This window comes from Lutra lutra, chromosome 3, assembly GCF_902655055.1.
Source record: "Lutra lutra chromosome 3, mLutLut1.2, whole genome shotgun sequence".
NCBI lineage: Eukaryota > Metazoa > Chordata > Mammalia > Carnivora > Mustelidae > Lutra > Lutra lutra.
The window spans coordinates 15,096,361-15,123,701 of record NC_062280.1 but is presented as its reverse complement, the minus strand read 5'-3'; the positions used below and the strand labels follow the sequence as shown (position 1 = coordinate 15,123,701).

Genomic DNA, 27,341 nt, shown 5'->3' with positions numbered 1-27,341 from the left:
TGGGATTGTTGTCTTAATTTCTCTTTCCTCTAGTTTGTTATTAGTATATAGAAATGCTACAGATTTCTGCATATTAATTTTGTGTTCTGAAACTTTACCAAATTTATTTATTAGTTCCAATAGTTCTTTGATAGAGTGTTTAGGGTTTTCTACATATAATATGATCTCATGTGTAAATAGTGACAATTTTACTTCTTCCTTACCAATTTGGATGCCTTTTATTTATTTTTCTTGTCTGATTGCTGTGGCTAGGACTTTTATTACTATATTGAAAAAAAGTGATGAACTGAACATCTGTCTTGTTCTTGATCTTAGAGGGAAAGCTTCCAGCTCTTCACCACCGAGGAAGATGTTGGTTTGTGGGTTTGTCATATACGGCCTTTACTATGTTGAGCTATATTCTTTGGCCTCTCGAGGTTTTTAATCATTTCATACAAACCTTAGGATTATTTGTTCTAGTTCTGTGTGAAATACTATTGGCATTTTGACAGGGACTGCACTTTGTTAATGTGGAAGGAGTCAAATCCCTTCCTGAGAAAAGACTGGAAGATGGGCATTTGCCTGCCCCCTTTAGATTGAACCTTGGGGGCTAGCCACAGTAAATACCTGCATGCCTATTAACAAGTACTTTTGTATGCTATTTTCCTTTGGTACTTATGGATATAAGACCCCCTGGCTATCAGAGTTAGGTAATTTGGGGCATGTCCCTCAGACAGCAGCTATAAAGTTGGGGCACTAGATGTGTACAGGATGACTTGGTTTTATTGTGGAGTGAACTCGGTTGGGGTTGTGCCCACTGGCTCCCCCAGGCTTCAAGGAGGATCACGGCCATTACACAGAGATGTCTGCTAACCAGAAGCTGGACCCGCAGGCAGCAGCTTCTAAAATACGCAGTTAACCTCCTTCCAGGAAAAGAGTTTTTGCCTTGCCTGCCCCCTCTTTGCTGAACCCCAGAGGAAAAGCCACAGAAAACGTCTGTGTTCCTATCATGCACATTAAGAACTGCTTCTTCATTTTTTACAAGCCTGTGGGACTCATGAACACAAGCCCTGGTGGCTTTCAGAACTAAGTGTTTTAGAAACCCATATCTCAGGTAGGAGTCTTCAATTTAGGGCAATAGCTGTGCAGTCCAAACCCTTCGATTCTCAGGGAGAAGCTGGCAGTTGAGGGTTCCCTTCAGATTATATGGCACTGTGCTGGGTGTGGGTTTATGGTAAGAGTGTGTCTCAGCCTTTTACACATTTCAATATGGGTATTTTCTCGTTTTCCCAATGTGTGTAAGTCACTCAGCTGGTTTCTGGATTTCTTGCAGAGGGAGCTGCTCCATGCATGGCAACACTGAGTGTGCCCGTGAGAGGAGGGAAATTCAGGAGCATGCTCTATCACTATCTTGGTCCCAGTCCATATGGAGATTTTTGGTACTTGCCTTCATTCTTTTCAGCTGAGAATTTTGTATTAGTCTGGTTTTTTTAAGTTGATAATATTTCATAGTTTAGAGTAATATTTACATTATTATATACTGAAATCATAGAACTTGACCCAGGTTTTCTTGCTCTGAAACATGCCAATATGGTAATAGTAATAACATATTTCTATCATTTCTTTTTTTTTTTTTTAAGATTTATTTATCTCAGAGAGAGAGTGTGTGAGCAGGGGGAGGGGCAATGGGAGAGGGAGAGAATCTCAAGCAGACAACCCACTGAGTGTGCAGCCTGAAGCAGGGCTCGAACTCATGACCCTGAGATCCTAACTTGAACCAATATCAAGAGCCGGCTCGACAGAGCCACCCAGGCACCCCTGTGTCATTTCTTCATATAAATAAATCATATCCAGACATTTTTTTTCTTTAGGAGAATACGTTAATGTCAGTTACTCAAAAAGACAACCTTTAAATGCATAATGAAACACCACCTCACATCTAAAATAGAAGCAGCGATAGCGGTCAGCGCCACCGCGGCTGCAGAGGCGAATCTCTCAAACGCTGCTGCTGATAATCTCTGAAAAACAGCCTGGCAGTTTCCTGCAAAACTAAACACGCACTAACCGTCTGACCCCAGCAACTGCACCGTTGGGCATTTATCCCAAAGAAATAAATCCTATGTTCACACAAAACCCCTTACATGACTGTTCTTTGCGGCTTCATTGTTACCAAAACAACCCAAATGTTCTCCGGTGGGTGAAAGGCTGAAAAACTCTGCAGCCAAAAAATGGTATGAAACATACTACGTTGACCTCAAGAGCATTAAGTTTATGAAAAAAGTTAATCTCTTTCTCCTTGTCTGTGTGACAATTACATTAAACAGTAATCAACGGTCTCGACAAGGTCTATCTCAGTCTATGTACATTTTTGTTAGTGCGAGTTGTCTCTCAAGAGGGAGGTGCCCAATTTCAGAAAGCTTTTCATTAGTATGCAACATTATTACTAACATTTCCTAAATCTGATTCTATTTGATACATCAAAATGAGTTCCACATTTTAGCATACATATTTTTTAATATTTTCAATTTGTAACCTAGATCATCTGTTTTGAGGGAAGAAGTAGTGTCAAAAGTTACAGCAAATTTCTTATATTTTTCATATTACATTTCAAATTTATCAAAAACTTGGCAAAAAAAGCCGCACAAAACAACAACAGCAACAACAATTTGGCATTTTCCAAATTTTTTTTAACAATTTAAAAACTGGAAATATTAGTTTTTCTAAATCATAAGCATAAATATTCCACTAATATAGATCTTCGATTTTGTTATAAGTCATTTAGAATATAAAATATAGTTTTTACTCATAGCAAATTTTGGAGGACTGCTATTTCATTTGTTAATAGATTTCTTTTAATATCATTATAATATTAAAAACTGAAACAATAAGAACACTTAATAAACCCATCATTATCCTCCAGAGATAGGTATGAGTACTTCAACCATGCCACCAACTCTGTCCTACTACACTTCACACAGCTGTATTTTTTTTTTTTTTTAAGATTTTATTTTTACGTAAACTCAGTATCCAATGTGGGGCTAAAACCTACAACCCTAAGATCAAAAGTTGGATGTTCCAATGACTAAGCCAGCCAGGCACCCCCACACATCTGTCGTAACCCCAATCAACTCAATCAATAACCTTTTACCAGGGCAATAAATCTTAACCCATTTCTTTAGGGTGGATTTTACTTGATGCCTATCCAGAAGGCAAACAGTAGCAGCTTTGCTCTTTGCTTTTTCCTTTCCCTGCCATTCTTACATACAACATGTATAGAGACAACATCTACTTTTTGAATTTGACTAAAGAGATTAATAATTGAGACCAACAGCAGGAAAACAAAGAAGCTACATCAGAACACTCACTTACCAACAAAAGAATTCTGAATTTCCATTGAAATCAAAGGACAGTTGTAGAGATTAAATAGATCTTAGGCTAGAAGTGGTAATAGGAGAGACAGAGTAGCAAGCAGACAGCAGATTCATGAAAGAAAGAATAGTGAACAGAAGATACCAAAGAGAAGGCAGTGGCTTGCTTATATCATTGTCACATATTGAATTTTCTCCTCAAAACTTAGAAAAGAAATGCAAAACACACAAACACGTAAAAATCAATAATCACAAAGATAAACACAGATATTTCATACTTGTGTGGGGACGGCCAAGTACTGGGATCCTGCAGTACCACGCCAAGAGCATAAAGGACAAGGGTCTGCAAAAAAATTACTCTAGTTAGTCAAGGCCTTACAGAGACAAAATGACTGTCAGAGAGCCAATTCCTCCTGAATGCTCTTTTAATACAGATAATGAGTACAAAATAAAAACAGAAAATGATCAAAGACAATACAGGCCATTATTTTGATGACTTAACATTGGAGAAGGCCTCCCTAAGCATGTCAAAATCTGACAGTCATAAAGAAATAAAAGACTTTACTATGAATATTTAAAACCTGCATCCAGTAAAAACAAAACACACCAAAATCACCAGTGAAAGATAAATAATAGGAAAAATATATTTTCCATATAATTAAGTTAGCATGTGCAACATAAAATATATATATATAAGCTCACTAGAAATAAATGAGTTACAAGCACATAATTCACAAAAGAAGAAATACAAATTGATAAATATATATGAAAAGCTGCTCAATCTCTCCAATAATCAGGGAAAAGCAAATTAAAATAATGAGACAGTATTTCATATAAGAAATATGTTGGTGGGAATGCAAGTTGGTGCAGCCACTTTGGAGAACAGTGTGGAGATTCCTTAAGAAATTAAAAACAGAGCTTCCCTATGACCCTGCAATTGCACTACTGGGGGATTTACCCCAAAGATACAGATGTAGTGAAAAGAAGGGCCATCTGTACCCCAATATTCATAGCAGCAATGGCCACGGTCGCCAAACTGTGGAAAGAACCAAGATGCCCTTCAACGGACAAATGGATAAGGAAGACGTGGTCCATATACACTATGGAGTATTATGCCTCCATCAGAAAGGATGAATACCCAACTTTTGTAGCAACATGGACAGGACTGGAAGAGATTATGCTGAGTGAAATAAGTCAAGCAGAGAGAGTCAATTATCATATGGTTTCACTTATTTGTTGAGCATAAGGAATAACATGGAGGACATGGGGAGATGGAGAAAAGTGAGATGGGGGAAACCGGAGGGGGAGACGAACCATGAGGGACTGTGGACTCTGAGAAACAAACTGAGGGTTTTGGAGGGGAGAGGGATGGGGGGTTGGGTGAGTCTGGTGGGTATTATGGAGGGCACGTATTGCATGGAGCACTGGGAGTGGCGTATAAACAATGAATTCCGGAACACTGAAAAGAAATTTTTAAAATGTAGAAAAGTAATAAATCTAGAAGTAGTAAGGATATGGAGAGAAATAGCATTCTCATACATTGTTGCTAAAAATATAAATTGCATCTTACAGGGCAATTTAAATTTAACATAAATAACACTCTGACCCCAAAACTCAATTTCTAGGGCTCTACTCAACATCTATACAAGTATATAATATGTAATAACAAAAAAATTGATGTAATCTAAATTTTCATCAATGGGGACTGCTTAAATAAACTGTAACACACTCATGCGATGGGATACTATGCATCCATTAAAAATAAGCTGGATCTATATCAAGTCCCAGTTGTACTCATAACCACACTACACCTAAAGAAGCAAATTAATGAATGATGCATGAAAAGCAACTTTTCACATATAAATTCAGTTTTTAAAATATATATATGTGTATATACATATACAGAGTAACATATATACACAAAGACCTACAAAAATACATGCCAAAGTATTAACAACAGTACATGTGAGGAAAGGAGCCTTTTATATTGTTTATACCCTAAAACAACATATATTATTGTCATTTAAAGTAACTATGTCTTTGATTTAATAATAGGTATTTATTAAACGTATTAGACAATATAATTCAAAAACACACACTAAAAGAGTTGAAAAGAGTAACTGAATAAGTATACCAAATGTTTCTTACCTCTCTAGGAATAATAAATTTGTCAACCTTTCCTTCAATATCTTGAAGCCGGGCAGAAACTGGGGTCAGTTTGGCAGCCCGAACAGTTTCACAAAGTACTTGCCGACAATACCTGTTTTAAAAAAGTTTTTTTTACAGTTCTTAACTCTGGGAAAGGCAGTTTGAAATGCAGGTGCATTTTGTAACAACTTTAAAAATCTTCCTAATTGGAAATAGGCACATCATAATTCTAATTTGCTTGAAAATTAAGTTATATATTAGAGGTATATAAAGTCCAGGTAGGTTAAACAAATAAAAACAACTTCAAAAGTACCAGAAGAAAACTCAAAACATTATTTATATAATTCTTAAATAGAAAAGTCCCTTATTTTTTATTTTTTTTTTAAAGATTTTATTTATTTATTTGACAGACAGAGATCACAAGTATGCAGAGAAGCAGGCAGAGAGAGAGGAGGAAGCAAGCTCCCTGCTGAGCAGGGAGCCTGATGCGGGGCTCAATCCCAGGACCCTGGGATCATGACCTGAGCTGAAGGCAGTCACTTAACCAAGTGAGCCACCCAGGCGCCCTTCTATTAAATAGTTTCTTTGTAGTATCTCATTTAATCCTTACAAGAACCTCAGGGGTGCTATTATTATTCTAATTTTACAGATTTTTAAAATTAGGCAATTGCTTAAGATCACCTAGCGGGGAGGTGGTGTCAGCAGGATTCAAACCCAGGTCTGCCTTACTTCATAGCCCCTAATCATAAATACCAAACTACTGTATGTATCCTTCAATAACAATCCCACTTCTAGGACTTTATTAATAGCAACAACTGGAAATATAAAAAAAAATAACAAGCACAGGAATGCTGATTGTTTATAATACTTAAAAACAACAAAAAACAAAAAAGGAAAACATCCTTCCTTTTCTCTTTGAACAACTATTTACTGGGACTATTTATTGAACAACTATTTATTGTTTCATTAGAAACACCATGTTAGACTCTGAACTACAACAGTAAGACAGAAACCCACAAAGGGATCCAAGGTCTAGTTGGCAGAGAAAGTGAGAGGTGGGGACAGCAAGGATAACAATTTAAAAACCACAGTAACTATTATGATAAAAGCAGCTCAGGATTTTGGAGAACACATGGCAGGAGCACATAACTAAAGAAAGGACTTTGCAGAGAAATAAGCACTTGAGGCGGAGACCTGCAGAAAAAACTGGACTTTGCTAATAGAGGAAGGAAGAGAGAATCTAGACCAAAAAAAAGAGTAGTCTGCAAAAGCCCGATGAGAAAGAATACTACAGCTCTGAAGAAACAAAAGAATTTCAGTATTGCTAAATCCAAGGTAGGAAGAGGCACAAATAATGAGAGATAAAGTCGGAAGGGAATAAGCAGCCCAGCTCTTGAAATGCCTCCTAGGCCATGCTGGTGAGTTTAAATTCTATCTTAAGGGCAACCAGAGGTCACTGAAAGATTTTAAACTGGGGACTCATCTGCCCAGATGTTGACTCCTCAGGTACAGAAATATTACTAGGACAGTGATGCTCAACATTAGAATTAGAACAAATCGGAATCATCTAAGAATCTTTTGAAAACTTCTGATGCCCAGAGACTGCTGATTTGGCCTTGGTCCTAGGTTATCTGTATGGTTGAAGCACCCACAGTGTTTACTGTGTACAGTCATGGGCTCCAGGAGCAATTTGGAGACGGGATTAGTGGCGAGCAAGATCTAAAGCTGTTGAAATATCCCAGGCAAGCTGATGGTGATCTGAATAGTGAGGACAATGAAAAGAACTAAAATTCAACTTCCAGGGACACCTGGGTGGCTCAGTCAGTTAAGCGTCTGCCTTCACTCGCCTCAGGTCATGATTCCAGAGTCCTGGGATCGAGTCCCTCCCTCTCCCTGCCACTCCTCCTGCTTGTGTGCTCGCTCTCTCTTTCTCTCTCTCTCTCTGACAAATAAATAAATAAAATAAAATAAAATAAACTTCCAACGAAAAGTTGTTTGGAAAGTCAAATCAACAGAACTTAATCTCTGACTGGGCATAGTAGAGTTATATATATAAGAATATTGTCCACAAAATATTTAGAGAAAAGATGGAATTTACAGAAGAATTATATTTTTACATTTTAAAACATCTTGAAGTTTTTTATTTTGAATATATATGCATATATATGCATACATATGCATATATGTATATACACATAGAAAAATTTAAATATATAATTTATGTATATATAATAATAAAAATTTTTATATATATGTATATATGCATAGAAAAACCTGGAAAAAGATAGTTAACAATTGTTATCTCCTAGGGATACAGTTACAAAAAACCTTTACCTTCTACTTCATACACTTCTGTATTATAAAAACTTCAAAGGACAAGTATTACTTTTAAAATGAAAAATAGTTATATTCAAGGTAATTAGGAAAACTTCCAAATTTTGAAGAATTTGTAACAGAAGTCTCGTTATCTTCTTTTCTATAGTTAAAAGAGGCTCCAAGGTAGGGTTGGTTGCCTGACTTCCAACACCCTAAGCATTCATAATTGCTATCTTTTTTTTTTTTTAAGATTTTATGTATTTATTTATTTCACAGACAGAGATTACAAGTAGGCAGAGAGGCAGGCAGAGAGAGGAGGAAGCAGGCTCCCTGCTGAGCAGACAGCCCGATGCAGGGCTCGATCCCAGGACCCTGGGATCATGACCTGAGCCGAAGGCAGAGGCCTTAACCCACTGAGCCACCCAGGCGCCCCCATAATTGCTATTTTTAAAAAAATCTTTTTAGAATGCCTGGGTGGCTCAGTCAGTTAAGCATTTGCCTCAAGTCACAATCCCAGGGTCCTGGGATCAAGTCCTGCATCGGGCTCCCTGCTCAGTGGGGAGTCTGCTTCTCTCTCTCCCTCTGCTGCTCTATCTCTGTCAAATAAATCAGTAAAATCTTTAAAAAATATAAAGAGAAAAAAAATCTTTTTTTCTTTTTTGTAAAGATTTTATTTATTTATTTGACAGAGACCACAAGTAGGCAGAGAGGCAGGCAGAGAGAGAGGAGGAAGCAGGCTCCCAGCTGAGCAGAGAGCCCAATGTGGGGCTCAATCCCAGGACTCTGAGATCATGACCTGAGCCGAAGGCAGAGGCTTTAACCCACTGAGCCACCCAGGCGCCCCGAGAAAAAAATCTTTTTAACTAAGGTATTATCTACATATAAAAATTCACCTATTTTACCTATACAATGTGATGAAACTTAGTAATTGTGTATAATTGTGTTACCACAACCACCGTCAAGATATAGAACAGTTCCCCCTAAAAACTCTTCTCATTCCCCCTGCTAGTTGATCCCCTCCCCATTCCTGGCCCCAGACAACCACTGATCTCCTTCCCATTACAATAGTTTTGCCTCTTCTCAAATTTCACCTTAAGGAAATTATATTGTATGCAGTCTTTGAATTTGACTTCTTTCACTTAACATAATGACATTTAACCACACTGTTGTATATATTGATATTATATTACTTTTAACCACTTGGTAATATTCCAAGGTACAGATATAACACAATTTGTTTATCTACTCACCAGCCAATGAACATCTGGACTATTTCCAGCTTTTTGCTATCATAAATAATACTGCTATGAACATGTGCATAAAGGTCTTTGTGTATGTATTTTTTTCATTTCTCTTGGATAAATGCATTGGAGAATTTCTGGTTTGTATGGTTAAGTGTATGTTTAGCTGCCACACTGTTTTCTGACAGGTCTATACCATTTTGCATTTCCATCAACAAGATGTGAATGCTCCACTTACCTGAATATCACTGATACTATTATACATAAATCTAATGTAAAGGTTTCCCAAAACTATCTTATGATTTTATTTATTTGATAGAGAGAGAGAGCACAAGCAGGGGAAGAGGCAGAGAAAGAGGGAGAAGCAGGTTCCCAACTGAGCAAGGAGCCTGATGAGGGGCTCAATCCCAACACCCTGGGATCATGACCTGAGCTGAAGACAGTCACTTAACCAACTGAGCCACCCAGGCACCCCCAAAACTACCTCATGATTTTAAAGAGCAAATTAAGTTATCTAATAAAATCTGTATTTACTTTTTTTTAAAGATTTTATTTATTTATTTGAGAGTGAGAGAGAGAGAGAGCATGAGAAGGGGGAGGGTCAGAAGGAGAAGCAGACACCCTGCCGAGCAGAGAGCCTGATGCAGGACTCCATCCCGGGACTCCAAGATCATGATCTGAGCTGAAGACAGTTACTTAACCAACTGAGCCACTCAGACACCCCTAAAATCTGTATTTAAACATTTTAAGTCCTGTAAAAATATATACCTTTCCTAGATATTATCATTAGCTTTAAATAAGACAGTTAAACCAACTCAAATTTACCTGCTAATGATCTCTTCTTTTTATTATATTCTTACCTGAGCTGCTCAATTTTCTCTGGAGTAATAGGATCCTTCCCAAAAACTTGGTCTATCTCTTCATAAAGTTTTCTCTGAACCTCTTCAGAGGTGGTTAAAAAACAGATTGCCCAGGTGCACACTAAATAAAAATTTATATTAATAACAATGAAAATAGCTAATTCATAGTTTGGGTGCAGAGTAAGATAGAACATACTATTATTTTTTTCTTGTATTTTCCCTTTTTTCTGATATGGAAGACAAAGAAATGCTACCAAAATATACGACGACTGTTCACATGAATTTTTTTTTCAAAGATTTTATTTATTTATTTGACAGACAGAGATCACAAGTAGGCAGAGAGGCAGACAGAGAGAGAGAGAGGAAGGGGAGCAGGCTCTCCGCTGAGCAGAGAGCCCAATTCGGGGCTCGATCCCAGGGATCATGGGATCTCAGGGATCATGACCTGAGCTGAAGGCAGAAGCTTTAACCCAGTGAGCCACCCAGGCGGCCCTGTTCACAGGATTTGTACTTCACTGAACAGAGCATGACTACTCCTAAGGAGATCTGCAATTGCTTTCTTAAAACTGGCAAGTAATTGAAGCCAAAAATGCATTTTTACCTTCAGTAAAATAGTAATGATAATAAATAAACCTCATTATCTGGAGGAGTGTTAAATGTTGGTTAACTGTAATGGATTGTCTGGTTCACCCAACCTTGTGTAATAAAATACGGATTTATTAGTTCCTTCAGGAGACCTAATGAAATGATTCATACAAATCAAAGTAGCAGGAGATTTACCTATAAATCAGTGTTCTAAATTTTTACTTGTAAAGGTAGATAAACTGGTTCAAGAATTGGTATTGGTTATTGCTTAGGACAACGGTTCTCTAAAATCACCCAGGAATTGATTGATGGCACAATTCCACATTCACAGATTCTGATTCAAACGATTTAGGTGAAGTCCAGGCATCTGTACTTCCAACAAATACCGTATTTATTTTGATGAACAACAAGACTGGAAGATGACTAAGCTTACAGGCTTACTTTTGCTTAAAATGGCCTATGTATTATATGCACCGAGGAAATGAAGAGGTAAGAAAATCACATGATGAATATGAAACAGAAAATATGAAAAGTTCTATTTCCTTTAGAAATCCACTGGGATTACAATTACTCAAAGAATGGAACTATCCAGATACCATCCAGATACCAGCACCTCTTACCCTAGATGTTGCTTGAGATGACTCTATATTACTTTTTCTGAGTCAAACACTTATAAAAATGTATTTAAGTAATTTCTACTTCTACTTATTAATTATCGCCTTCTTGAGCTAAGGGCGGACTTAAATTTGTCTCAAAGTTACTTTTTATTTTAATGTTTGCCTAATTCACATATCCAAATCTTATGCCTGGAAAGGACACAATTCATTTTCTGTACTAAATGTTGTTATCAATAAAATTAATAGCTGCTTGGTACTCAACTCTTTTTATAATTTACTCACATTCAGAGTTTATAAAAAGGCACAGGAGTAACTGCCTGTATTTAACTTTTTCCTACATGTATTTCTTTATTAGGGCTTTTGAAGGAACTATAGAATTTCTGCTTCACAAGTGATAATGGAAACTTGTGCAGTGTACAATATGTACATGTTTGTAATTTTACAGCATACAGTAATATACAATATTGAAAGATTTAGTACAAGGATGTGTACACAGTGAGCACTCTTATACCCTGCTTTACCATATTATCACTTAAAGTTACCATAACTGTATGGTTTAATAATCTCAAAAATTGGTTCTTTGGTAGAACTCTAAAGTATGACTGGGCATAGCTTAAAAATAAGATTTTAAGTCATGAACGTTCTTTAAACATGATACTGAACCAAAGACACAATTACAGACTTGAGAATATCTTGGAGGTCAACTAGAGCTAAACTGTTATTTGAGAGAAAAAAAAAATGCAGAGCCAAATATCTTGCTCAAGGCTAATAAGTAGCAGAAGATTAAAGTTTCCTGCCTATTTTGACTCTCAAAAAATTCAGAGGTATCTTAAAAAAATAACCAACCCACGTGCAAAGAAACAGTGATAATGTGAAATCCCCCTTAAAAACTGTGATAAGATTAAAATATTAACCCAACTTTGGAAATGGTCACTTTTTTTGCTCTGTTGTTGTACTCCAGATTTTTTGAAGGTCTTTGGCAAATATATAATTTAATGTAGTAAATTTTTTAAAAAACAAGTTAAGCACTTTTTAAAGAAGTTCCATACATTATTTTTGACACATGTACAAATTCCATTTAATCTATAATACCTGGACATCTCTAGATGTCAAAAATTTTATAAAGAAGAACTTACGGGCAGTTTACGTCTTTAATTATTGTTTTTCAACAGAAAGAGTTGTAAATGAAATCCTTCAATGAGTATCGATTTCTTCTATTTCAAACTGAAGTTTTGATACTTCCTTTAGCATTTTAGCATATTTTTATAAGTGTACACAAATTTCACACATTTTAGAACTTTAAGTAAAAATCACCTTCAATTCCACCAAGAGAGGAGTTCTTTTAAACTGTGATTTCTGTGGCCTATATCCTCTGTTGGTAGACCTTAATAATAGCAAACTGAACTTGAGTCAAAGTGAAAACCACAGCAGGAAATTGAAAAGCTCACTGCTCTGCTTGGAAAGGTGTCAATAGCAGTTCATTTTAAAGGCACTAACTAGAATTCACAATCCATAAACTGTGTCAAGAAATTTATGGCAATGTTCAGAGGTGGCATAGAGCACCTGGGGGTTTCAAAAAAAAAAAAAAAAAAAAAAGGTAGCTGTGTGAATCAAGCCTTTCAAACAAAAATAAAAAAGAAAAGAGAAGGGAAATTATAAAGAGGTCTTGCAAACAATGTTTCCTTTATTTTACCCATGTGTATTTTATAATCTATCTCAAGAAGAAATCAATTTATACTCACATTTTGCAGTTATGACACAACTGGCCAGAGAAAATATCATACTGTCTTCAAGGATCTAGGAGAGAAAAACTAAGTTTAGAAAGTGTAAAATGTAAGGTGGCCTGTATTAGACCCCACCAAAATAACCTATAGTACAGAATTAAGGTTAAGGAAAGGAAAAAATGTATATTATTTCTTTACAATGTTTTCACCTAAAAAAAACTAATGTAAAAATCAACCTAAATATGGCATTGCCTTTTTGATGCAATAAACATTTACCGGTAGTTGTCACCGGCTGGTGCCATGTTTTTGCAAACAAACTGCCTCAGGGCTGTCTTTCTGGGTTAGGCTGGTGCAGCAGCAAAGCCTCAGAACAGTGAAGAGGCTGCCACTACCCTTGAAGCCTTATTCGATCCTGCACCTGTACATACCCGGAAAACCATTCTGTCTCTGAAGACTCATATGTGTAGACTGGGCATTCATTATTCCTGTAGGGAACAGGCGTGGCAATAATGGCTCCGCTCTTGTCCTTTGCCTGACAAGCCCGCAAACACAGCGGCGCGCTGGGGTAACAGAGGCACTCTGAGAGCAAGTCAAGCTGCCAACCTAGTCAGTTAAGTCTCCTCTTTTATGATCGGAGAATTTGATTCAACATTTGCTTACCCAATATTAAATAATATACAGCGGCTTCAAAGAGCTAAATAAGAAGACACTAAATACTTGTACTATTTGTGGACGATATGCTAGAAAAGTAAAGTGAGTACAAAGCACTATACATGGGTGATTATTATTTACTTAATCAACTTAACAATTACACCACCTGTTGGTCATTAAGGTTCCCTTGTACTAAGGAGTCAATGAAAATATGTTGACTGAAGTTCCCTCCTTTTCGTTCTTTTATGATTTTCTTTAAAATAGATTCCAGTTGCCTAAGAGCTTAGAGAAGAAATACAAAAAAAGATTTTAGAATATAAGCATTTGTAAAGATTGAATATCTTTTAATATTTCTGTACAATGTTGCTATGTGCAGAATAAAACTTTTAAGAAAAAGAGCTGTAACCAAAAATTTTTACAAAGCTAATTTATGTTAAAATTCATCAATTTTCTTTTCCTTCTTTTTGCTAAATTTTACATACAAAAAGCTGCAAATGCCATATATGTACAATTTAAGGAATAATTATAAAGCAAACACCCATAATATCAACAACCAGGTCAAGAGCTAGAACTAACACCAGCTTCTTGGAGACCTCCACACACATAAACCTCTCCCTTGATACTTCCCTTCTAAATTCTTTTTTTTTTTTTAAGATTTTATTTATTATTTGAGAGAGAGAGAGAATGCGAGAGAGCACAAGCAGTGGAGAGGGAGAAGCAGGCTTCCCAATGAGCAGGGAGCCAGATGTGGGGCTTGATCCCAGAACCCTGATCAAATACTCTCTAGGGTTAAGATTCTCATTTGGATCTTGGGATTCCATGCCCTACTGGACCCTATACTTCCCCCTACTTTGCTGCCTGCTCATTCTCAGTCTCCTTTCAATGATTCCTTCTCATCTCTTGAATTTCTTAATGATGGAATGTCCAAGGTCAGGATTCAGTTTTCGTACCTCTTTTCTTTTTCTACTTACATTCATTACCTTGATGATCACTAGTCTCAAGGCCTTAAATACAATCTATGGACTGAAGATTCCCAAATTTATATTTCCAGGCCGGACCTCTTTCCCCTGAATTCCAGATTTCTAGGTCTAACAACCAATTTAGCATCTCCACTTAGATGTCTGAAGCCTATTAAACATACCATATCCACAAATGAACTCTACATCTTTCCCCACCAAAACTGGATCTTCCCAAATCTGCCCCATCTCCCCCAAAACTTCATTTTCCAAACACTCAGACCTAAAACCTCGGTGTCTCCTTCCCTCTTATACCATACAACTTAAGCTGTCAGATAATGTTGGTGTTCTAATTTCAAAGTACAGAATTATTCTTCCTTACCTTTTTTTTTTTTTTCATTATTTTCTGCTGCCTACCACCTAGTCCAAGTCACATTATTTCTCTTGCCTGATTCATTGCAACAGCCCCTGAATTAGTCTCCCTGCTTCTGCTCCAGGTGCCTATAATCTGTAACAGCAGCCAGACTGACCTGTTGAAAACATAACTGAGACTGGGGCACCTGGCTGGCTTAGTCAGTAGAGCATGCAACTCTTGATCTCAGGGTTATAAGTTCGAGCCCCATGTTAGATGTAGAGATACTTAAAAATAAAATCTAAAAAAACCCAAAACAGGGGCACCTGGGTAGCTCAGTGGGTTAAAGCCTCTGCCTTCGGCTCAGGTCATGATCCCAGGGTCCTGGAATCGAGCTCCGAATCAGGCTCTCTGCTCAGCAGGGAGCCTGCTTCCTCCTCTCTATCTCTGCCTGCCTCTCTGCCTACTTGTGATCTCTGTCAAATAAATAAATAAAATCTTAAAAAAAAAAACACACCAAAAAAATAATAACTCAGATTATAACTGCTAAAACCTTCCAGTGGCTTCCTATCTCATAGTAACAACCTAATCTTACAATGAGCTATAAGCCAGACAATATCTGTCCCTCCCCTCAGTTTTTCCTGCCTCATCTCTTCTATTCCTCTTCTGACTGGCTTCACTCCAGCCAAAAAGTTCCCTGTACACCAGAATCCCACCCCCAGGACTTTGCAATTACTCTCCCTCTACAGAGAATCCTCTTCCTTTGGACATGTGGAGAGCCTCAATGATCTGCACTGAATGATTTCCTTATCTCTTGCAAGTGTAGCTCATAAGTCACCTAATCTTAGTGAGGCCCTTCCTAGTAACCCTATTCAAAATTGCAACCTCCCCATCCCTAGCACACCCCATCCTCCTTCCTGATTTAATTTTCTCCGCAGCACTTTTCATCTTTTAATACACTATTCGGTTTACTCATTTAGATTATTGTCCGCTACTTCCCACTAGAATGTGGTGCCATGAAGACAGGAATTTTTGTTTCTTTTGTTCATGGACATCTCCCCAGCACCAAAAACATACCAGAATACTATAGATATTCACTAAATAGTTAAAGATTTGCATGAATGTAACACATTAGTGATTAAAATTAAAAATTATTAACACTGTGATGCAGTGGTTCTCAACTCTGCTACAAATTAGAAGCACCTAGGAAGATTTTTTTTTTTAAATCGTAAAGTAGGGGTGCCTGGATGGCTCAGCCAGTTAAGCGCATGACTCTTGATTTCGGCTTCGGTCATGACCCAAGGGTCACGAGATCCAGTCCCGCACTGGGCTCTGCACTGGGCATGGAGTCTGCTTAAGATTCTCTCTCTCTCCCTACCACCCACCACTTTCACTCTCTCTCCTAAAAAAAAAAAAAAAAAAATCATAAAGTGTAAGTCACACCTCACACCAAATAATTCCAAATGTTTAGGAACGGAAGCCTGATGTCACTATTTATTTTGTTTTATAGTTTAATTTTTTTTTTTAGTAATCTCTATACCCAGTATGAGACTGGAACTCAGGACCCCAAGATAAAGACTCATATGCAGGGCACCTGGGTGGCTCAATTGGTTAAGAGTCATATGCTCTCCTGGGGCGCCTGGGTGGCTCAGTGGGTTAAGCCGCTGCCTTCGGCTCAGGTCATGATCTCAGGGTCTTGGGATTGAGCCCCGCGTCGGGCTCTCTGCTCGAAGCAGGGAGTCTGCTTCCTCCTCTCTCTCTGCCTGCCTCTCTGCCTGCTTGTGATCTCTCTCTGTCAAATAAATAAATAAAATCTTTAAAAAAAAAAAAAAAAAAGAGTCATATGCTCTCCTAACTGCACCAGCCAGGCACCCCCATATTTCTTAAAAAGATTCAATGTTTAGCAAAGTTTGGGAACTACTGCTCTATATTCTCAGCTCTACAAGTACATCAGCATAACATGCATGGCTTTCATAGAAATACCTGACACCCAGGGCGCCTCTCTCAGACTCTGAATAAACTGGCTTAGAGTGGGGCCTGATCTTCAGGTTTTTTTTTGTCTTAAGTTCTCAAGGTGATTTTAATGTACAGATCAGTTTAAGAATGACTCACTTAAACACATGACCCACTGACCCAGCCATGGCTTCCTACTCACATAAATTCCAAAAAAGAATCTTTTTTTTTTTAAATTAACATATAATGTATTATTTGTTTCAGGGGTACAGGTCTGTGATTCATCAATCTTAAACAATTCACAGCACTCACCATAGCACATAAAGAATAATTTCCAATAAAAGCACAAATTTGATTTATGCCAATGTTACAACCCAAGGAACTTATGTGAGATAATCTAGTTTTACTTAAAATCAAAGAATATAAATTACTAATTTTCATTTTGTATTAATTGAACAAATACTTGTGAAATACATTTTTTATTAAGGGAAATTAGTCCTATTGCATCCATGAAGATACTCACAATGGCAAGAAAAACCAGAGTGTAGAAAATGTGTCTGTTAAATTGGCTCTTTTGAACTTATGTTGGACGTCAAGGGAATCACTAGAATTCTAAGCCCCACGAGGTCCAGGATTTTTTACTCCTACGCACAAAATAGTGCCTAGCACATATATTCCTCAATAAATACTTACTGAAAGAATGAAGGATTAGAATAGTAGAAAGGAACACAATTATATATGGAAAATAATCCATCATTCCAACACAGCCCATGTATTTTAATTTACCCTACTTCCAAAAAAAGAATTGAAATAGCTCAAAATACAGGTATTAAAGAATTACAGTCATTAAATTACTGACAGAAGACATACCAACCAAAAAAAGGGAGAATAATTTTTTAAAAAGATTTTATTTATTTATTTGACAGAGATCACAAATATGCAGAGAGGCAGAGAGCAGGCAGAGAGAGAGAGGGGGAAGCTCTCTGCTGAGCAGAGAGCCCCATGTGGGGCTCAATCCCAGGACCCTGAGATCATGACCCCAGCTGAAGGCAGAGGCTTAACCCACTGAGCCACTCAGGCGCCCAAGTGAGAATAATTTTGTGCAGTCATCTTAAAACTAAAACTGCTGTTTTTCTGAGCAGATTTTATAAAGTTGCAACCAATGCCCCAAAATACTGAAAATACTTTTACTCAGTGTTACAACAGCAAGAATTCTTATGTTGCTACATATTTTTTTTACAGACATCTTTTCAACATGTAAGATGGTATTATTTCTTCAGCAATTCCAATATTGTTGGACATTTAGATTGCTTCTGGTTTTCTATTTACAGAAATAGCACTACAAAAAAAAATCTGTCATTTCTTTTTTCTCTTAATTTCACCAATTATTCATGACTTTTTAAAAAAGTTTTTATTCATTTATTTGAGAGTGAGAGAGAGAGAGAGAGCGCACGTGCACAAGAGAGCACAAGGGCTGGAAAGGAAGAAGCAAGAAGCAGCTCCCTGCTGAGCAGGAGCCCGATGCGGGGCTCAATCCCAGGAACCTGGGATCATGACCTGAGCTGAAGCAGCCACTCAACTGACCGAGCCACCCAGGGGCCCCCGTTATTTATTACTCTTAATGTGTATTATAAAACTGCTTTCCCAGGATTGTACCCTTACATTTTTCCTGTAGGCCATACGAGCCTCATACTATAGTGAATACCAGAGTTTCATTTACTGATTCACTGCTTTTCCCTCTCTTTTAAGAAAAACCTTTAATATAGGAAATGTAGGGGCGCCTGGGTGGCTCAGTGGGTTAAAGCCTCTGCCTTCGGCTCAGGTCATGATCTTAGGGTCCTGGGATCGAGTCCCGAATTGGGCTCTCTGCTCGGCAGGCAGCCTGCCTCCTCCTGTTTCTCTCTGGCTGCCTCTCTGCCTACTTGTGATCTGTCAAATAAATTAAAAAAAAAAATCTTTAAAAAAGAAAAAAATATAGAAAATGTAGGAGAAAAACATAAAGATAGAAAATATACATGACCCATAATCTCATGATTCAGAGATGACCTTATTAAAATTGGGGCACATATCCTGTCCCTACTATAATTTAAGAGTAGCAAAACTTACCATCTTCATATTGTTTTTTCCGAGTTGTACTTTTATCAAGTGATCCATCTAAAAAGCCTTTGCCAATCTCAGACCAAACCTGAAAACAGGAAAATATACTAATTATCTAGTAAAGTAGATTTTCTAAGTAACATGAAGCAATCTAAGCCAATAATTGAGAAATTCCTATCTTACTAACAGATCTAATAATTAAACTCTCCCTTTTAAGTGGGCTGCAAAATCATTTACTCTGTAGTCTCGGAAGATAGAGTGCAAATATGTTTTAATAATTTCATTCAGGGCACTTTAAAACTAATTTTAACAAGGAAGTCAAAAGTTTCTTTTCTTTAAAAGGTGTAGGAATGGGGAAGAAAAGAACATGGCAGTAGAGTCAATTTTCAATTTTTTATTATAATAGCACCAGTGGATGAATAAAATTAATAGGGAATTCTAAATTTTTACTTCACTTGTGATACTGATAATCACTGTCTGAAATTCAGAAAAAAAAGTTAAAAGTTAGTATAAGGTTTGCAGATAGTAAATAATAAAACTGCCTTCCAATTATTTCAAAATTGGGTAGCCCCTGGAAAAAACCTTAGCTTATTTAATTTAAAAGTTGTGAAAGAGTGTAGGGAAAGAATACAACACTCACTAATCAGAGCTAAATAACTGAATAATTATTAATCTTTAGGAGTCCTTAACTCTTACCTTACAAAGATATAACTTAAAGATTTTTTAAATGTGAAAAATTAAACCATTTAAAGTCCTGTGAAGGGGCACCTGGGTGGCTCAGTGGGTTAAAGCCTCTGCCTTCGGCTCAGGTCATGATCCCAGGGTCCTGGGATCGAATCCCACATAGGGCTCTCTGCTCAGCGGGGAACCTGCTCCCCTCCCCCCACTTGGATCTTTGTCTGTCAAATAAACAAATAAAATCTTAAAAAAAAAGTACTGTGAAAATGTATAATAAATGTTTTTATTAGGAATAGCCTTAAAGCAAGAAAGGAGGTTTTTTTTTTAAGATTTCATTTATTTACTTGAGAGAGAATGAGTGAGCCTGAGCATGGGGGAGGGGCAAAAAGGAGAGGGAGAAGCAGACTCCCCAACGACGTGGGGCTCACTCAAACCTCAAAATCATGACCTGTGCAACTGAGTGACCTAAGAACCCCAGGAAAGGAGTTTCTAAGCATGACACAGAGCAGAGGGCAAAAATTCATGAGAAAGCTGAACTAATTTAGCAACTCCATCTCAATGACAAAAAGCTGAACAGAATGAAAAATCAACAACTCTTCTTGGACCCTAAGACAGGAGAGGACCCAGGGATTAAAGAAACTAGGGAAAACAGGAAGACAGGAAAGGGCCCAAGATTAAAGAGACAGGTCAAATCGGGGAGTGACCGCTTACCCAAGCAGAGACCCACAGGCGGAAACCACCTCAGGAACCAGTCCCAGGGGAGGAAAACCTGAACTGTAATTAACAAACAGCTGGAGGTTCAGTAATGCACAACTCTGAGAATTAAAAACTCCAGGGAAACCCAATCATAGACCCAACGTTCCCCCGCCAAAATATTGTGAGATTTACCTCCAAGAGCTCAACCAGGTTCCCATGGTAAATAATGAAGAAACTCCCTCTAGGGCTTCTAGCAGGGAAACTTGAAAAAAATTTCCTTTGAAAAGGAACTGATCTGAAATAAACCAGAGCACTCTGTTCTTGTTAACAAGGCCTGCCTTGACAGCCTAAACTGCTGGGGTTTTGTCAGAGCCCAACCGCCTAGAAGAAGGGAACTATCCAACTCCAGCCAGGGCTAGCGTTTCGTGTAGAAGAAGGAAAGCATCAAACTCCAGTCCACTTAGCCATCCTGTCCCACCCAAATGGGGGGAAAAATACTGAGAAACACTTATGAAGTTCACGATCCAGAGGCACAGGCTCACTGAAAGACTGACACCTACTCATAGGACTATGGGATGCTCCCCCTTTCCCCATAGCTCACCGTCACAATTCTTTTTTTTTTTAACTTTTTTTTTTCAGATTTTATTTATTTATTTGACAGACAGAGATCACAAGTAAGCCGAGGCAAGCAGAGAGAGAGGGGGAAGCAGGCTCCTTGCTGAGCAGAGAGCCCGATGTGGGGCACAATCCCAGAACCCTAAGATCATGACCTGAGCCGAAGGCATAGGCTTTAACCCACTGAACCACCCAGGCACCCCGCACCATCACAATTCTAAAGGCCTATTTACACCAGTTTCTTTTACCCAGTATATCATGTCCTTTATATATTATAATGATAGATATATGTCATCATACATTTGTCCAAACCCACTGGATGTACAATACCAACCATGAATCCTTGGGGTAATTATATGTCAATATAGGTTCATCCTTGGAAAAAAATGTACAATTTTGGTAAGTGATGTCAGTAATGGTGAAGGCTACGCATGTGTGGAAGCAATGGGTATACAGGATATCTCTGTATCTTCCTCTCAATTTTTTTTTCTCTTTTTGAGAGGGAAAGGGAGAGAGAGAATCCTAAGCAGGCTCCACACCCAGCACGGAGCCCAATGTACGGCTCAATCTCACAACCCTGAGATCATAACCCGAGCTGAAATCAAGAGTTGGACGCTTAACCAACTGAGCCACCCAGCAGCCTTTCCTCTCAATTTTACTGTAAACCCAAAACTGCTTTAAAAAATAAAGACTTGGGGTGCCTGGGTGGCTCAGTAGGTTAGAGCTTCTGCCTTCGGCTCAGGTCATGATCCCAGGGTCCTGGGATGGAGCCCCACATAGAGCTCTCTGCTCTGCGGGGAGCCTGCTTCCTCCTCTCTCTCTCTGCCTACTTGTGATCTCTGTCTGTCAAATAAATAAATAAATAAAATCTTTAAAAAAAATAATAAATAAAGACTTTTTTTTAAGCCCTATAAATGAAAAGTGAGATAAAAATAAAGAACTTTTAGGGCATCTGGCTGGCTTAGTCAGTAGAGAATACAACTCTTGATCTTAGGGTCATGAGTTCAAGCCCCACACTGGGTATACAGGTTACTTTAAAAAATAAAGATAAAATTTAAAAAAAAAATAAAGAGCTCTTTTTTTAAAAAAAGACTTTATTTATTTATTTGACGGATCACAAGTAGGCAGGGAGACAGGCAGAGAGAGAGAAGAGGAAGCAGGCTCCCCGCTGAGCAGAGAGCCCGATGCGGGGCTCGATCTCAGCACCCTGGGATCATGACCTGAGCCGAAGGCAGAGGCTTTAACCCACTGAGCCACCCAGGCGCCCCAAGAGCTCTTTTTGATTAGTAAAAAACACATCAATAGAAATATGGGCAAAGGACATAAGAAAGTACCCCACAAAAGAAACACAAGTATTCAATAAAAATTTTAAAAATGATGTTTAGGGCGCCTGGGTGGCTCAGTGGGTTGGGCCACTGCCTTCGGCTCAGGTCATGATCTCAGGGTCCTGGGATCGAGTCCCGCATTGCATTCTCTGCTCAGCAGAGAACCTGCTTCCCTCTCTTTCTCTCTGCATGCCTCTCCATCTACTTGTGATCTCTCTCTGTCAAATAAATAAATAAAATCTTTAAAAAAAATGATGTTTAACCTCATAAATGATAAAAAATGATAATCATGAAATGCCATTTTGACTTATGACATAGGCAAGTATTTATTTATTTATTTATTGGTAAGGATTTTATTTATGTGTGAGAGAGAAACAGCAAGAGAGGGAACACAAGCAGGGGGAGTGGGAGAGGGGAGAAGTAGGCTTCCCACTGAACAAGGAGCCTGACATGTAACTCAATCCCAGGACCCCAGGACCAAGACCTGTGCAGAAGGCAGACCCTTAACGACTGAGCCCCCCAGGCGCCCCTATACAGGCAAATATTTAAAGGACCAATAACTCTAAATGTCAGGGAAAGAGCACACTAATATTGGTGGGAAAAATAACTGGGACAGTACTTTTGGAGGGCACTTCAGAAACACGGTATGCAACTAATGTGAGGAATACAGTTTCCAGTTTGACACCTATGAAATCACTATACATCCGACACGTGATGGCATCTCTCTGTTGAGAACCAAGCAGTAGCATGCATAAACTGGTTATTATTCCTGGTGGCATGACAGGACAACAGCAACACTGTGGTGGTTCAGATATTAAAACATCATTTGAAGAAGGAATTTAAGTCATGTTTATTGTCTGAAGACTTTCCTTTGACAACTTCTAATACTGTTAAGAGAATACCAGATTCCCAAAGTATATAATTTGAATCTACTCAAACCCCAAATTGAGAGACACTGCACAAAATAACTGGCCTGTATTTTTAAAAAATATATCAAGGCCAAAAAACAAAGAAAAACCAAGGAATTGTTTCACATTAAAGAGGTCTAACCATTGAACATAAAGAAATTTGAATATGGGCTGTGGGTAACAATATTGTATGAATGTTCAATTTCCCAAATTTGAAAACTGTGTTGTCACTATATAAGAGAATACCCTTGTTTTTAGGAAATACAAACTGAAGTATTTAGGTGGGAAAAGGCAAAATGTCCACTTTTCTCTCAAATGGTTCAGGTAAGGGTGGGAGCAATGAAAAGTCAGATAAACAAAGAGGTAGATAATGAATGACAAAAGCAAATGGAGCAAAATGTATACAACAGATAAACCTGGGTTAAAAGATATATGGGAACTCCTTATCCTAGTTGCAACTTTTCTCTAAGTTTGAAATTATTTCTATTTTGAAGTTCTAAGGAAAGAATGAAAGATGAAGAGAAAGAAAATACCAGCATAAAAACATACACAATAGGTCATCTTGGAAATAACAGTGGATGTCACTTTTAAAAAATGCTATCTTGTCAACATGAAAAAAAAAATCAGTAATAATGGAGTCAAAAATTGATTCTTCATTAAAATATGAAGACATTTTAGGAAATCCTTAACCAATTTATTTGCCTGAGTACACAGACTAGTTTACTCTAGAAAATGGAATTTAGAGCGATTTTTTCCACCTTTATTTTTATACTCCTGAATGTTGATAAGAAACATGTATTTTTTCATCAGATATATGCAATTAAATCATTTTATCTTTTGAAAAATATTTTATTTATTTATTTATTTATTTATTTAAGAGAGAAAGCACAAGCAGTGGGGAAGGCAGAGGCAGAGGGACAAGCAAATTCCCTCCCCACTGAGCAGGGAGCCCAAGGCAGGGCTCAGTCCCAGGACCCCAACTCGGGCTCAGTGCCAGGACTCTGAGATCATGAGCTGAGTGGAAGGCAGACACTTAACCAACTGAGCCACCCAGGTGCTCCTAATTAAATCTTTTTTTTTTTTTTTAAGATTTTATTTATTTACTTGACAGAGAGAGAGACAGCGAGAGAAGGAACACAAGCAGAGGGTGTGGGAGAGGGAGAAGCAGGCTTCCCGCTGGGCAGGGAGCCCCATCCTGGGATCATGACCTGAGCCAAAGGCAGATATTTAACAACTGAGCCACCCAGGTGCCCCTAATTAAACCATTTTAATGGGGGAAAAAGTATATTATACAATAACAAGGTGGTAAGCCACAGTTTCTAGTGATTTTTGTTCTAAACACATTATCCTGATTATTTAACCAAAATGTTTTTATACATTTGAATAAAATAAGGAATAATTTCTCAGAAACACAAAATGACCTAAGTACAATTTGAATCAAATAAACTCATTTAATATTGGGATTAATTAATACCAAGACTGGTAAAAATAGAGACTAATAAAATAAATTCCACATACGAATCTAGGGAAAAAAAAGTGGATCAATTTTAGACTGAATTAGCCTTTCTTCAAATCATATTCATTTCATTAACATTTTAATGTTCCACTGGCATTAATTTCTTTCTATATGGGACACAGTCTAGTTCTATTAAAGCTTTTCTCTTTATTCTAGAATCTAGTGTTATTTTATAACATATTTGGTAAGTATTAAAAGGAAATTTCTTTGGGGACGCCTGGGTGGGTCAGGTGCCTCTGCCTTCGGCTCAGGTCATGATCCCAGGGTTCTAGGATCGAGCCCCACATCGGGCTCTCTGCTCAGCAGGAAGCGTGCTTCCTCCTCTCTCTCTCTGCCTGCCTCTCTGCCTACTTGTGATCTCTGTCAAATAAATTTTAAAAAATAAATATATTAAAAAATAAAAATAAAAGGAAATTTCTTTGGCCATCCACTTTTTAAATTTCAAAAATTGGTTAAAAAAAAGTAAATCTTACATTTTTTTAGAAATACAATTATCTTTGCTTGCATTGCTATTTTAGCCCAAAACAAGGAAATTCTACACTACAGGATCTTAAACCTTCTTCTTGAGAGGCAAAGTCTACATTATTAAACTATCCAATTTGATTAAAGAATAATTTTAAATTTGTCCCAACACTTACTGTGCCATGATTCTTCTGGAAGTGAATGACTTCCTGGTCATCTTCAAATGTACTACCCAATACCATTTGTGTAACAGACTTCATAGCAAAACCAAGCATATGTTGGCAGAGGGGTACATGCTGGGCCTCTGGGTATGAGAGCCATTTATCTAACAATTCTTCTGAAAGCTGAAAGAGAACCGAAAAGCACAATGATTTATTATTTCCTCTTTTTAAATCTTGAAAAACCCAGCAAGTAGGTTAATTTCACAGATGAACTCTAATCAAAGTAAACATTCAGGTGTTTACTTGATTTGCCAAGCTAACACTGGTTTTACCTACAATTATACCTTCAGTGGTTCAGGTTCAGATTCTGTCAAAGGGTTGATTTGCTAAACAAAACAGAACCACCACAATAGTAAAAACAAAAAATATAAATTAAAAGTTCAAGAGCTGGAAAAACGTTAAACCCAAAAGAAATTAAGAAACTAAAATCTTAGTCTCTATTTAAAAATAATAAAGGTTCAGGGCACCTGGGTGGCTCAGTGGGTTAAAGCCTCTGCCTTCGGCTCAGGTCATGATCCCGGGCTCCTGGGATGGAGCCCGGCATCTGGGCTCTCTGCTCAGCAGGAAGCCTGCTTCCCCCTCTCTCTGCCTGTTTCTCCGCCTACTTGTGATCTCTCTCTCTGTCAAATAAATAAAATCTTAAAAAAAAATAAAAATAAATAAAGGTTCTAAAACTTAAAAAAATAAGAAATTAAAAAAATAAAGTTTCATCACAGTGCCTGTGATGTAAGTAAGCAATAAACATATAAAGATGTAAAACCTTACACATGCTTCAGTGACAGAAACTTCTCAGTCTCTTTGTCATTCCTTCATTCAACAAATATTTTTAAATCCCTTACGGAATAAAACCGGTGAGTAGTAAAGAGATCAAAAGCTATGGAGTCAGAAAAACCTTGCTTTTCCTTCTAGCTCTGTCACTCAGAAGCAATGTGACTTTGAGCCATTTGCTTGACTCTTCCAAGGTTCAGGTGTCTCAACAGGTAAAAGCAGATGACATCTGCTTCGTGTGGCTGCTGTGATAGATAATTATACCCATGACACACAAGGGAGGAAAGGTTTTTTGAGATAATATACTTATTTAAGTTCCTTTTCATATCAAAACCATGAAAGTTTTGTCACAGTATAAAGGATTAAAATTAAGTGTTGTGAGAAAGAGAATAAGATGAAAAGAATCTCACCACGTAGGTTTATACCAACTTAAAGTATGTATCTAGAATATAATACCTTCTTTTTGGAGAAAGGGAAGCTTTAATGATTCCATAGTATCAAGATCAAGGAGTTGAACCAGTTAATACACTTTTTTTTTTTAAGATTTTATTTATTAATTTGACACAGAGGGAGAGCGAGCACAAGCAGGGGAACAGCAGGCAGAGGGGGACGCAGGCTCCCTGCTGAGCAATGAGCCCAATGAGGGGCTCGATCCCAGGACCCTGGGACCATGACCTGAGCCAAAGGCAGTCGCTTAACCGACTGAGCCATGCAAGCACCCCGTACCAGTTAATATACTTTAAAAGAACTCTTTGAGATGGGTGAAAGATGAAGAAAACAGGAAGATAATGATCAAAACAGAATTTACTTACATAATTTAAAAATTACTTTCATGTTATGAACAAAATAATCCCAGATACTTTAAAAACTTAGAATTCTATAGTTACGGGGCACCTGGGTGGCTCAGTCATTAAGTGTCTGCCTTCAACTCGGGTCATGATCCCAGGGCCCTGGGATCCAGACCCACTTCAGGCTCCCTGCTCCGTAAGAAGCCTGTTCTCCCTCTCTCATTTCCACTTGTGTTCTCTCCCTGTCAAATAATTAATTAAAATCTTAAAAGAAAGAAATTTTAGGAATTCTATAGTTATTACTGAAGTTCACATAACTTCATACTAAAAGGTGAAAAGGGATTTTGGAAACAAACCATTAAAGTGAGGCTATTTCTTGGCAATGAGAAGAGCCAATTTAAGTCTGACTACAGATAATCACAGAAGTTCCAAATGTGGAAGGTAAATATCGAGGGTTAAAAAGCATTCTTGTAGAAAAAATAAAACATATTAATGGATATAAAGTAAATCCTTAAGA

The 27,341-nt window shown here is 37.7% G+C and overlaps 1 protein-coding gene across 3 annotated transcripts in view; it reads right to left on the bottom strand.

Annotated features, from left to right (window-relative positions):
* LOC125095019 (cytochrome P450 20A1) overlaps positions 1-27,341 on the bottom strand; it is a 64,971-nt gene that overhangs the window by 5,831 nt on the left and 31,799 nt on the right. For all 3 annotated transcript variants that reach the window (XM_047720795.1, XM_047720796.1, XM_047720797.1), the window contains 7 exons: positions 25,224-25,391; positions 18,857-18,935; positions 13,656-13,771; positions 12,857-12,911; positions 9,913-10,033; positions 5,496-5,607; positions 3,626-3,690 (listed from right to left, as the gene is read on the bottom strand). In XM_047720795.1, coding sequence (XP_047576751.1) covers positions 3,626-3,690; positions 5,496-5,607; positions 9,913-10,033; positions 12,857-12,911; positions 13,656-13,771; positions 18,857-18,935; positions 25,224-25,391 — 716 coding nt within the window. The remainder of the gene's footprint in view (positions 1-3,625; positions 3,691-5,495; positions 5,608-9,912; positions 10,034-12,856; positions 12,912-13,655; positions 13,772-18,856; positions 18,936-25,223; positions 25,392-27,341) is intronic.